The following is a 13,268-nucleotide window of genomic DNA, read 5'->3' as shown; positions in this document are numbered from 1 at the left end:
ATTTTTGATTGGCCGAATCGTGCAATATCCAGATTTGTGGGGCGTTCGGTTTTGAGAGTGACCTGTATGGGAACTTGAAGGCAGGCGTACTCACCATCAAGGTTCCTCTCGATCACGTCTGACCACCACAAGGGAGAAATGCATTACTGTGCACCAGCCCAATCGTAATCTTTTCAGATCTGCGTTTGCCATCCAGTAACGAACAATAGACTCTATGCTGCATTGTGTGTCTCAGCAATTGCACTATTGATCGGAAAGTAGCAGCAGCCAGACTAAGGAATTATCTTGTTATGTGTAGGCTGCCACTAACACCAAAACACAAATGGCTTTTGGAGTGGTGCTGATGACCAGGAAGTAATGACTGCTGTCAAATTGCATCACATTGTGTACATTGATGAATTGTGGTTCTGCACTATCCCAAATGACCATCGTCGGCAAGTATGGTGGCGACGTGGGAAGAGGTAACATTCTTCCAACGTTTTAAAGAATCGCAGTGACGTTACTACTGGCGTCCCGGTGTAGGGAGCCATCGGGAATGACTTCAGGTCATACCTTGCAGTGATTGAGTCAACTGTGGGGGCACTGCAGTACATCACAGACATTCTGCTTCCTCATGTGTTACCTGTCATGGGACAGTAATATGGTGCCATTTTTAAGCAGGACAATGCTCGATCACAACTGGCACGTGTTACTCACGAACTGTGTTTGATTTGTTGTTGACAGCAGATACGGTCAGCCTGTGAATGTGTGCCTTTTCCTGGTTGGAATGTTCTGTACTGGTCTGGGTTGAGATCTCTACTGTTCTCAGGATGAGGGAGCAGGCTAGTTGGCGTGCTGGACGCTAACGATAAACATTAGCGGAACATGAAATTAGTACATTAAAGTTTACCATCGTGTACTCTTCTCTGTCAGTGCACAGGCCCGCGACACTGCAGCGCATGGCCTCGTAATGCGCTGATGCTATCTCAGCAATCTGCAGAAGACGTCCAATACACGTAAATAGAGTGTCGGTCAGGAAGCAGGCCTTGGTGCCGGCAGGTGTAGCCTGCACAGTAGGCGTTGCTGCCCATGACAGCGACTACTTATTACCAGAGCACTCTGTATCACTCAACAGCTCTGCACGGCGTGGAGATGAACAACAACATAGCCCTTTCACCAAGGAAGGCCGGGGATGTCGATGACTGATCACAGGTACTAGTCGGGGTCGCCAGCAGTTAGTGTGCCACCCGATTACTGCGACAGGTGGAAAGTGTGCTAAATATCATCAGTATGACTCAGCAAGCCTCCAAGTCTTTCCATTAGTGGTTGCCAGGTTAGCAGTTCATAGCGATTGAGTACAACATGCCAGACAGGTAGCAGTCTCAAAGGCGGAAGTCATCTTGGCGAACAGTATCAGCGCATCACAGGTTGGGCCTCACAACTGGTCAGTTGCAATATAAAGATATCAAGACTCGGAAGATTTAGTATTTATTACTGCTTGTCTGAGTCAATGACGTTATGTCTGGCTGGCGATGACCGAATGTTGTGTACTTTACCAGGCTCATCTGCGGTTGTCCCCTATAACTTAGAACTACTTAAACCCAGCTAACCTAAGGACATCACACAGACCCATGCCCGAGGCAGGATTCGAACCTACGACCGTAGCGGTCGCACGGTTCCAGACTGAAGCGCCTAGAACCCCTCGGTCACCACGGCCGGCGCGGTCTTCACCATCCCTTTTGTTCGCAAAAATGAATTTCAAGGTATCAGACGGTTGCCTTCCCACCATATCAGCAGGCTGATAGATTTCCTTCTGAAGCTTACATTCTATCTATCGCTTGAGCCTTGTTCCACAGTTACGCAGGGTCAGCCATTGTTAATCAGATTTGGCATGTTAATGTTTAAGGGGTGGCCGGATGCCCTTCCTGCTGCCACCCCGTAGCCCCCGCGACGGAATTAGTGTACCCCAACTGTCTGCATCGAGTGTAATCCATGGAATAGTGTGAAAGTCTGCAGATGTCTGCGAGCCGTGTAACTGAGGCGGAACATGGGGCCAGCCCGGTATTCACCTAGCGAGATGTGGAAAACCGCCTAAAAACCACATCCAGGCTGTCTGGCACATTGGCCGTCGTCGGTAACTCGCCGGGCGGATTCGCTCCGGGGCCGGCGCGCCTACCCGAGTCCAGGAAGCAGCGTGTCAGCAGTTTCGGCTACCCTGTCGGGTCTTTCTGAAGCTTTCATTCTCTCTTACGAAATGAAGCTGTGCTGAGAGAATGACGTAAACTCTCCTCCTCACTGAGGTCATGTTGCTGAGTTTATGATTCCGGTTACTCGCTCACTCGAGGTGTAGCAATATCTTCTGGGTTTGTTCTGCTTCCCGCGATGTTGGTTTTCTGCCTGTTTGTCGTTTCGATTGTGCCATGGGGCACTGGCTTGACTTACCTTGGCTTGGTGCTGGCTGGAGAGCACTTCGAGAAAATTTTACAGTTGTCCATAATACGTTTCTGCAGTCAATCACGCCACAAGTGCATCCATGTCGGCAGTTTCCTGTGTTAAAAATAGCTTGCGTTTTCGAGAATTCCTTGCCATTTTGTGACTACGATGTTTTCCGAATTAACTGAGAAAATGGTGAGAGGTATGTGTACAAATATAAGCGCATTTAATGAAATATTCTTTGGGGGGAGGGGAGGGGGAGATGGGTTCGTGACCCCATCAAATGTGACTTCTGATCCGTATGTCACCATCTTATACTGGTGAAGTACTCAAGAACCTGTCTGATCGTGTGCTTCCATTTATTGGCCTAAAGCAACCTGTAGGTGAACTGCACCTTCAGAAAGACAGCGCTCAACTATATTTCAGTTTTATTGAACCGATGACCTAGATTTGTGTGCCTCTGATAGGTCGCGATGCGCTGCCACCGTCGTCAGGTGGCAGATACATGCTACACTGAAGAGCCAAAGAAACTGGTGCAGGCACGCGTATTCAAATACAGAGATATGCAACCAGGGAGGATACGGCGCTGCGGTCGGCAATGCCTAAATAAGACAAGAAGTGTCTGACACAGTTGTTAGATCGGTTACTGCTGCTACAATGGCAGGTTATCAAGATTTAAGTGAGTTTAAACGTGGTGTTATAGTCAGAGCACGAGCGATGGGACACAGCATCTCCGAGGTAGCGATGAAGTGGGGATTTCACAAGTGTACCGTGAATATCAGGAATCCAGTAAAACATCAAATCTCCGACCTCCCTGCGGCCAGAAAAAGATCCTGCAAGAACGGGACCAACGACGGTTGAAGAAAATCGTTCAACGTGACGGAAGTCAACCCATGCGTAAATTGCCGCAGATTTTAATGCTGGGCCATCAACAAGTGTCACCGTGTGAACCATTCAACGAAACATCATCGATCGGAGCCGAAGGCCCACTCGTGTACCCTTGATGACTGCACGTCACAAACCTTTACGCCTTGCATGGGTTCGTCAGCACTGACATTGGACTGTTGATGGATGGAAACATGTTGCCTGGTCGGACGAGTCTCGTTTAAAATTGTGTCGAGCGGATGGACATGTACGGGTATAGAGACAACGTGATGAATCCACGGACCATGCATGTTAGCAGGAGTCTGTTCAAGCTGTTGGAGGCTCTGTAATGGTGTGGGGCGTGTGCAGTTGGAGTGGTATGGGTCCCCTGATACGTATAGATACGACTCTGACAGGTGACACATACGTAAGCACCCTGGCTGATCACCTGCATCCATTCATGTCCATTGTGCATTCCGAAGGACTTGCCCAGTTCTAGGAAGACAATACCACACTCCACACCTCGAGAATCGCTACATAGTGGCTCCACGAACACTCTTCTGAGTTTAAACATATCTGCTGGTCACCAAACTCCCCAGACATGAACATTATTGAGCATATGTGGGATGCCTTGCAACGTGCTGTTCGGAAGAGATCTCCACCCTATCGTACTCTTACGGATTTAGGGGCAGCCCTGCAGGATTCACGGCGTCAATTCGCTCCAGCACTACTTCAGACATTAGTCGAGTCCACGCCACGTCGTGTTGCGGCACTTCTGCGTGCTCGCGGAGGCCTTACACGATATTAGGCAAGCGTACCAGTTTCTTTGGCTCTTCAGTGTATAATGGAATGACGACAATGAAGATTTGTGGCGGATCGGGACTCGAAACCCGGATTACCCGCTTATCGCGAGTTGTCGCCATGCCTTAGGCTGTCCAAGCATACTTCACGGCCAGACCAAAGTTACGTTTGTCGTCAGCGATGCGCCTACAACCTGCGCTCGTACATTCATTGTGTATGTCCCGTTCCATGGGAGACATTTTAACTGTAAGTCGCTTGCCCGGTGCCTGCGGGTGAATGCGATATTGCAATGCTTGTATCGTAAAGAACTACGACGCCGTGTTCCTTGCAGCGACTGCAGCCGTTATAGAATACATGAAACGTATTGGCAGTTGCGAATATGGACAACTATCAGTTGTATAATGGAATGACGGCGATGCAAAATAGTAGTGGACTGGGACTCGAACCCGAATTTCCCGCTTATCGCGATCGGTCGCCGTAGCATCAGGATTCGAGTCCTGGTCCCGCACAAATTTTCAGTGTCGCCATTCCATTATACAGCTGATGGCTGTCCATATTCGTAACTGCCAACACATTTCATGTATTTCATAACGGCTGTGGGCACAGTGCGTGCATGCATGTCCGAAGGAACTTTGCGTCGTACGAGCAACACACGCACTGCAATATCGTAATTACCTATTATTTTTTCACCCGCCGCAAGTCAACTACTGACTGTTCAGGCTCAGTGCGGTTTGTATGTGTAGTCGGGTCGTGTTACGTATTTATTTTTGTTCCTACCAGTATGAGCGCTGACACGTCAGAACAGGCTAACTCTTAATTAGCATATTAACTGATGAAATAACGTTGGTTACTGTAATAATCTGTGAACATCAAGCTCTTAACCTATTTGTAATAAAAGGTTTTTTCGTGTAATTCGAGTTTTCCCAAATTCGAGCGCTACTCTGTCTCAGTTACCCCGAATTGCCGAGGCTTTACTGCATTCATATTCAATTTATAGCAGACGCCATCAATAGAAGAGATCAAACACAATATGTAAATCCATTTCCTTACATTCTTTGAATGACAGTTATATTATGACGCAGTGCAAACGAAGCGCTTCGTGCGTCTTCGGTGCGCCAACAATGAGAGCCGAAGGGAGTGTTTCGTTCGGGCTATGTTAGGTAGAGTTTTGCACAGAGCATAACTTAATCATAGCTAACACTTGGTTCAAGAATCATGAAAGAAGGTTGTATACATGGAAGAATCATGGAGATACTAGAAGGTATATAATGGTAAGACAGAGATTTAGGATCAAATGGTTCAAAAGGCTCTGAGCACTATGGGACTCAACTGCTGAGGTCATTAGTCCCCTAGAACTTAGAACTAGTTAAACCTAACTAACCTAAGGACATCACAAACATCCATGCCCGAGGCAGGATTCGAACCTGCGACCGTAGCGGTCTCGCGGTTCCAGACTGCAGCGCCTTTAACCGCACGGCCACTTCGGCCGGCCAGAGATTTAGGAACAAGGTTTTAAATTGTAAGACATTTCCAGGGGCAGATGTGGACTCTGACCACAATCTATTGTAGATTGTAGATTAAAACTGAAGAAACTGCAAAAAGGTAGGAATTTAAGGAGATGGGACCTGGATAAACTGACTAAACCAGAGGTTGTACAGAGTTTCAGGGAGAGCATAAGGGAACAATTGACAGGAATGGGGGAAAGAAGTACAGTAGAAGAAGAATGGGTAGCTCTAAGGGATGAAGTAGTGAAGGCAGCAGAGGGTCAAGTAGGTAAAAAGACGAGGGCTAATAGAAAACGTTGGGTAACAGAAGAAATATTGAATTTAATTGATGAAAAGAGAAAATATAAAAATAAAAAAGAAGCAGGCAAAAAGGACTACAAACTTCTCAAAAATGAGATCGACGGGAAGTGCAAAATGACTAAGCAGGGATGGCTGGAGGACAACTGTAAGAATGTAGAGGTTTATCTCACTAGGGGTAAGATAGAAACTGCCTACAGGAACATTAAAGAGACCTCTGGAGAAAAGAGAACCACTTACATGAATATCAAGAGCTCAGATGGAACCCCAGTTCTAAGCAAAGAAGGGAAAGCAGAAAGGTGGAAGGAGTATATAGAGACTCCATACAAGACGATGTACTTGAGGACAATATTATCGAAATGGAAGAGGATGTAGATGAAGATGAAATGGGAGATACGATACTGCGTGAAGAGTTTGACAGAGCACTGAAAGACCTGAGTCGAAACAAGGCCCCGGGAGTAGACAACATTCCATTAGAACTACTGACGGCCTTGGGAGAGCCAGTCCTGACAAAACTCTACCATCTGGTGAGCAAGATGTATGAGACAGGCGAAATACCCTCAGACTTCAAGAAGAATATAATAATTTCAATCCCAAAGAAAGCAGGTGTTGACAGATGTGAAAATTACCGAACTATCAGCTTAATAAGTCACAGCTGCAAAATACTAACGCGAATTCTTTACAGACGAATGGAAAAACTGGTAGAAGCGGACCTAGGGGAAAGATCAGTTTGGATTCCGTAGAAATGTTGGAACACGTGAGGCAATACTAACCTTACGACTTATCTTAGAAGAAAGATTAAGAAAAGGCAAACCTACGTTTCTAGCATTTGTAGACTTGGATAAAGCTTTTAACAACGTTAACTGGAGTACTCTTTCAAATTCTGAAGGTGGCAGGGGTAAAATACAGGGAGCGAAAGGCTATTTACAATTTGTACAGAAACCAGATGGCAGTTATAAGAGTCGAGGGGCATGAAAGGGAAGCAGTGGTTGGGAAAGGAGTGAGACAGGGTTGTAGTCTCTCCCCGATGTTATTCAATCTGTATATTGAGCAAGCAGTGAAGGAAACAAAAGAAAAATTCGGAGTAGGTATTAAAATCCATGGAGAAGAAATAAAAATTTTGAGGTTCGCCGATGACATTGTAATTCTGTCAGAGACAGCAAAGGACTTGGAAGAGCAGTTGTACGGAATGGACCGTGTCTTGAAAGGAGGATATAAGACGAACATCAACATAAGCAAAACGAGGATAATGGAATGTAGTCGAATTAAGCTGGGTGATGCTGAGGGAATTCGTTTAGGAAATGAGACACTTAAAGTATTAATGGAGTTTTGCTATTTGGGGAGCAAAATAACTGTTGATGGTCGAAGTAGAGAAGATGTAAAATGTAGACTGGCAATGGCAAGGAAAGCGTTTCTGAAGAAGAGAAATTTGTTAACATAGAGTGTAGATTTAAGTCTCACGAAGTTGTTTCTGAAAGTATTTGTATGGAGTATAGCCATGTATGGAAGTGAAACGTGGACGATAAATAGTTTGGACAAGAAGAGAATAGAAGCTTTCGAAATGTGGTGCTACAGAAGAATGCTGAAGATTAGATGGGTAGATGACATAACTAATGATGAAGTATTGAATAGGATTGGGGAGAAGAGGCGTTTGTGGCACAACCTGACAAAAAGAAGGGACCGTTTAGGAGGACATGTTCCGAGGCATCAAGGGATCACAAATTTAGCACTGGATGGCAGCGTGGAGTGTAAAAATCGTAGAGGGAGACCAAGAGATGAATACACTAAGCAGATTCAGAAGGATGTAGGATGCAGTAAGTACTGGGAGATGAAGAAGCTTGCACAGGATAGAGTAGCATGGAGAGCTGCATCAAACCAGTCTCAGGACTGAAGACCACAACAACAACATCTTAGCTGTAGTCAAATGTTGGACGCGAACGGGTGAACGCGTACTTACCAGCGGTTACGCGTTTCAGCATAGGCAATGCCGCACGAGTGAGATCTTATTTGCTCACCGAGCATGTAAATATTAATGTATCGCCACACAATACTAAGACGATTAAATGTCCAGGAGTAACTTTTGTAAAGTGCCACATATAAAGTTTTGTGAGCTGCGACAGATTTGTTAACCGTGTGACTCCGTAATCGAACGTTTGTTATATCGATTGTTGGAGGTTTACACTTCAGTCTGCTAATTTATTCTGTGTAATTAAAGCTGTCGGCATTCTTGAACATTGAACTGGACTTCTTATTCGGTAGTTAATGAGCCTTATCCAACTCGCTAGTAACTTTCATTACAGTCTCACGTCAAAAGAACCGGACACCTCGACCTATGTTCTGTTTCTGTGCTGGGATATCGTCATCAAGACACCTGGTTGGTAGACATTTATGGCTTCTGTGTGTTTTACGCAGGACACTAGGACCCTAGTTATGAAGAACACTGACAATTCTTTCCGCCGGGTTGCAAAGGTTAATCAGTTCTTGAAACAATTAATGCCCACCAGAATAGCTAGCCCCTGTCTGTATTGTTTTGCATAAGACACAATGAAGAGCAACAAGTTTCGTCACGTGATATTTTAGTAAATACATGTCTTGTGCAGAGTCTAAACGAACCCCAGTGGCAGATATTACAAGACAGGAATTTTGTGTCACAGAGAGGTTTGGTATTGAAATTTCTAGAGTGTAAGACGCAAGAACAATCGAGCAACATATTAATTCCTCCCATATAGACTGAAGCGCCAAAGTAACTGGTATAGGCATGCGTATTCAAATGCAGAAATATGTCAACACGCAGAGTACGGCACTGCGATCTGCAACGCCTCTATGAGACTAGTGTCTGGCGCAGTCGTTAGATCGGTTACTGCTGCTACAATGGCAGGTAATCAAAATCTAAGCGAGTTGGAACGTGGTGTTATAGTCGGCGCACGAGTGGTTGGACACAGCTTCTCTGAGGTAGCGATGAAGTGGGGATTTTACCGTACGACAATTTCACGAGAGTACCGTGAATATATGGAATCCGGTAAAACTTCAAATCTCCGACATTTCTGCGGTCGGAAAAAGATCCTGCAAGAACGGTACCAACGGCGACTGAAGAGAATCGCTCAACGCGACAGAGGTGCAACCCTTCCGCAAACTGCTGCAATTTCAATTCTGGGCCATCAACAAGTGTCAGCGTGCGAATCGTCATCAATATGGGCTTTCGCGCTCATGTACCTAGATGACCGCACGAAACAAAGCTTTATGCCTCGCCTGGGTCCGTCAACACCGACATTGGGCTGTTGATGACGGGAAACACGTTGCCTGGTCGGACGAGTTTCGTTTGAAATTGTATCGAGCTGATGGACATGCACGGGTATAGAGGCAACCTGATGAATCCATGGACCATGCATGTTAGCAGGGAACTGTTCCAGCTGGTGTAGGCTCTGTAATGGCGTGGGGCCTATGCAGTTGGACTGATATGGAACTTCTGAAACGTCTAGATACGACTCTGACAGGTGACACGTACGTAAGCACCCTGTCTGCTCACCTGCATCCATTCATGTCCATTGTCCATTCCAACGGACTTTGGCAATTCCAGCGGGACAATGCGACACTTCACACGTCCAGAATTGCTACAGAGTGCCTCCATGAACACTCTTCCGACTTTAAACTCTTCCGCTGGCCACCAAAGTCCTCAGACATGAACGTTATTGAGCATATCTGGGATTCCTTGCAACGTGCTGTATAGAAATCTCCACCTCCTTGTACTCTTACGGAATTATGGTGTGAGTTCCCTCCAGCACTACTTCAGACATTAGTCGAGTCGATGCCATGTCGTGTTGCGGCACTGGTGCGTGCTCGCGGGGGCCCTACACAATGTTAGGCAGGTGTAACAATTTCTTTGGCTCTTCAGTGTATGTCTTGCGAGATGAATACAACTAGAAAGTCGAGAAATTAGTGCTCATACGGAGGTTTATCGACAGTCGTTCCATTCGCGAATGGAGCAGAGAAAGGGGGAAAATGATAATGGTGCCAGAGGTAACCTCCGCCACATACCCTGAAGTGGTTTCTGGAGTACACCTGTAGATGTAGCCAGTCTTTCGTGACTGCGGTGTGATATTGAGTGCTGTGTGTACTACAGTTCCTATTGTCTTGGTCGCACAGTGTTAACAGTAATTTTTCATAGCTTCGTCCATTTGAAGATTTCTTTTATGTTATCTTTTTGGTATCCCAGATGCTACTGTGCCTGCCTCCACAGCTGAGTGATCAGTGTAGATGACTGTAATGCAGAGGACCCAGGTTCGATTTACAATACAGCCGAGCATTTGTCCTTGGTGGGAGGACAGGTACGGGTGCATCATCTTCATGATGCAAATTGAGGAGCTACTTGATCTAGAAGTAGCGGCTCCGTGGTCTGGAAAGTCTGCAAAACGGCTGCGAGAGCGGCGTGCTGATCGCATGCCTCTCTATGTCACAGCTGCATGACACCGTAAGGCAAAAGATGACATGGCGGCCAGCACGCATCACTTGAGCCTTCAGGGTCTGGCGAGGAGCTACTTTAGATGCTGTTGTAATTTTGCTAGTTACACAGAAAATTAGCTCTGAAACATAGCTTAACTTGGCCGATTTAATATAAATAATTACAATACTTCAGATGTTAGTATTTAAGCTCAGTCACAGTTTTATTCCGTACAATGATTCATCACAGTGTGGTGTGTCGTAATGGTGGCAAATACTACAAATTAATACATCTGTTCTGTGAAAAGTGCAGATACAGAGGGGTAACACCATGATCTATACATTTGTCTCGTTTCTATGTCCAGATGAATTTACCGTGGCAGCAAAAAATTCTCAAATAAAACGGTATCGTAGAGGAAGATGTCGGAACTCAGAACAAAAAATTAAATTATCGCGGAAATTCGCGGAAAAATTCCTCTCAACCACAGACGCGGTGAAATTAACATATTTTAGTTTTGTAGCTGTGAATTTAGATAAGCCTAGCGACCTCCCCAGCTGCGCACAAGTAGCACTAACAAAGGAAGTACCTCAGGCCTAAAAGCTAAAACCGAGTACAAATGCGTTTACAATACTAAGCTGTGCCTGTTCTAACACCCATTAGGGTTATTTATCTGTAAAACTCCGTAGTTGTGTATATTCGATGTTTGAAGGATAACAAATCTAACGACTACAGAAGCACAAATCACTGATGAAGTAATACCATGTGACAGACAATTATGACTAGCAGATCCACAAAACACGTAAATGAGGTATTATCAGGCAAAAAGCTACAAACTAGTAGATGCTCTGTTGTGGAACGTTCCTACTTTATTCGTCATCAAAGTGAAAATGTGAAGTTTCAATGAAGTGATTCAAACACATCAAAATGGATCAGCATGTACACTTGACAAGGGAAACACGTGGACATGTTATATTGTCTTAGGTATATTCACACTACAATAGTCCAGTATCAAAGACCACAGTGACCACACTATCAAATGATGTGACAGGAACATCAGCAACGTATCTGGACCATTGCTATGGATATGTTAACGTATGTCTACACTGATCAACCAGAACATTATGACCACCGACCTACTATCGGTATAAACCCATGCAGGTGATAGCAGCATCACCTGGCGAGGAATGACTGCTAGCCAGACGCACATACAGTGTGTGTAGTATCGGTGAGCGAACTGTCCATATGTAGAATGGTGAAGACACGTGACGTGATCTATCTGAGTATGACCAAGGGCAGATTGTGATGGCCCAGAGGCTTGGCAATTTCGGAAACTGCATGACTTGTTGAGTGTTCGAGCAGTGTTGTGGTGAGTGTCTTCAACACCTGGCGAAATCAAGGTTAAACAACGTCGAGACATCATCGGATTGGGCAACCATCTCTCATTAGAGATGTCAGATGCTGTAGGCTGGGCAGACTGGTAAAACAGGACAGGCAGCGAAGTAGAGCGGAACTAGAACCAGACTTTAGTGCAAGGCAGCGTACAAATGTGTTTGAACACACAGTGCACCGAACACTCCTAACGACGGACCTGCACAACCGACGATCCATGTACGTGCTGATGTTAACACCACGACATAAACAACTGCGACTGAAATGGGCAGGTGACCATCGGCACTGGACGTTGGCCCATTGGCAGAGCCTTGCATGGTCTAATGAAACCCGATACCTCCTCCATCTTGCCGATGGGAGGGTGCAAAGCCGTCGTCTTCCAGGGGATCAGCTCCTTGACATCTATATTGCGGGACGGCGACAAGAAGGAACGAAGGAAGATTGGGTTTTAAGTCCTGTTGACATCAAGGTAATTAGAGATGGAGCACAAGCTGGGATTGTATTAAGGATGGGGAAGAAAATCGGTTGTGCCCTTTCAAAGGGACCGTCCTGGCACTTACCTGGAGCAATTTAGGGAAATCACAGAAAACCTAAATCTTGATGCCAGGATGTGGGTTTGAACCGTCGTCCTCCTGAGCGTAAGTCCTGTGTTTTAACCACTGTGCCACCTTGCTTGGTGGGGCGGAGACAAGCTGGTGCGGGTCTGTTATGCTCTGGGGAATATTCACGTGAGTACCCATGGCTCAATGGTTACAAACCATGTACACCTCTTCATGACAATCATGTTTCCCATTGGCAGTGGCGTTTTTCAGCAAGACAAGATAATATGCCATGTCACAAGGCCAGGAGTGTGATAGAGTGATTCGAGGAATACAGTGTCGAGTTCCAACTGATATGCCACCCCTCCCCCCCCCCCTCGAAACACGCCAGACCTGAATCAGATCGAGCACATCTGGGATGTGACTCAATGTGGCGTCAGAGCTCTTTGCCCCCCCCCCCCCCCCTCCCCGGAACTTTAGATGACTTGTGTGTGCAGATGTGGTGCCAGCTCCCTCCAGCGACCTATCAAGGCCTCATTACTTCCAACCAAGATGCGTTTCAGCTGTTATTTGTCCCCAAAGTGGACTTACCAGCTATTAGGTGCGTTCTGACTGATTTAATATATTATTGGCTAGATAATTAAAAATATTCTTATTTATTTATTATTATTAATAAATATCCTTTATGTGTGCTTTTATTTTAATTATCGGTTAGTTATTGGTTTTAGTTGGTTTAACTTAGTTCCTTATTTCCTTTTATCTGTACTCTCCTGAAAACCTGGAAAATATAACTAATTCGTTTTAAATACCACAGGAGAGCAAGATGTGTATTCCACAGCGGCGATCTCGCGGAAATTCCTCCTCGTCCACCTGAAATGTCTAAAAATTTTGCTCGCTACGCAGATCGTTCGGCACAACTATGTGCTGTGTTGGTTGATGAGTTTTAGTGATAGGTCCAACAATTTAGCAAGTTAAAGTTTATTAATTCGAAGATAATCTCTCGAAGAACTCTGTCCGTGAAAA

At 45.5% G+C, this 13,268-nt stretch overlaps 1 protein-coding gene across 1 annotated transcript in view; it reads left to right on the top strand.

Moving 5' to 3' along the window:
- The first annotated feature begins 12,725 nt into the window (after positions 1-12,725).
- The window catches only part of LOC126474159 (D-threo-3-hydroxyaspartate dehydratase-like), a 104,243-nt gene continuing 103,700 nt past the window's right edge, over positions 12,726-13,268 (top strand). The window contains exon 1 of the mRNA XM_050101615.1: positions 12,726-12,846. Coding sequence (XP_049957572.1) covers positions 12,726-12,846 — 121 coding nt within the window. The remainder of the gene's footprint in view (positions 12,847-13,268) is intronic.

Source organism: Schistocerca serialis, chromosome 4, assembly GCF_023864345.2.
Source record: "Schistocerca serialis cubense isolate TAMUIC-IGC-003099 chromosome 4, iqSchSeri2.2, whole genome shotgun sequence".
NCBI classification, from domain to species: Eukaryota; Metazoa; Arthropoda; class Insecta; order Orthoptera; family Acrididae; genus Schistocerca; species Schistocerca serialis.
Note: the sequence above shows the minus strand (reverse complement) of the source record. Positions and strands in the feature narration are given on the sequence as shown.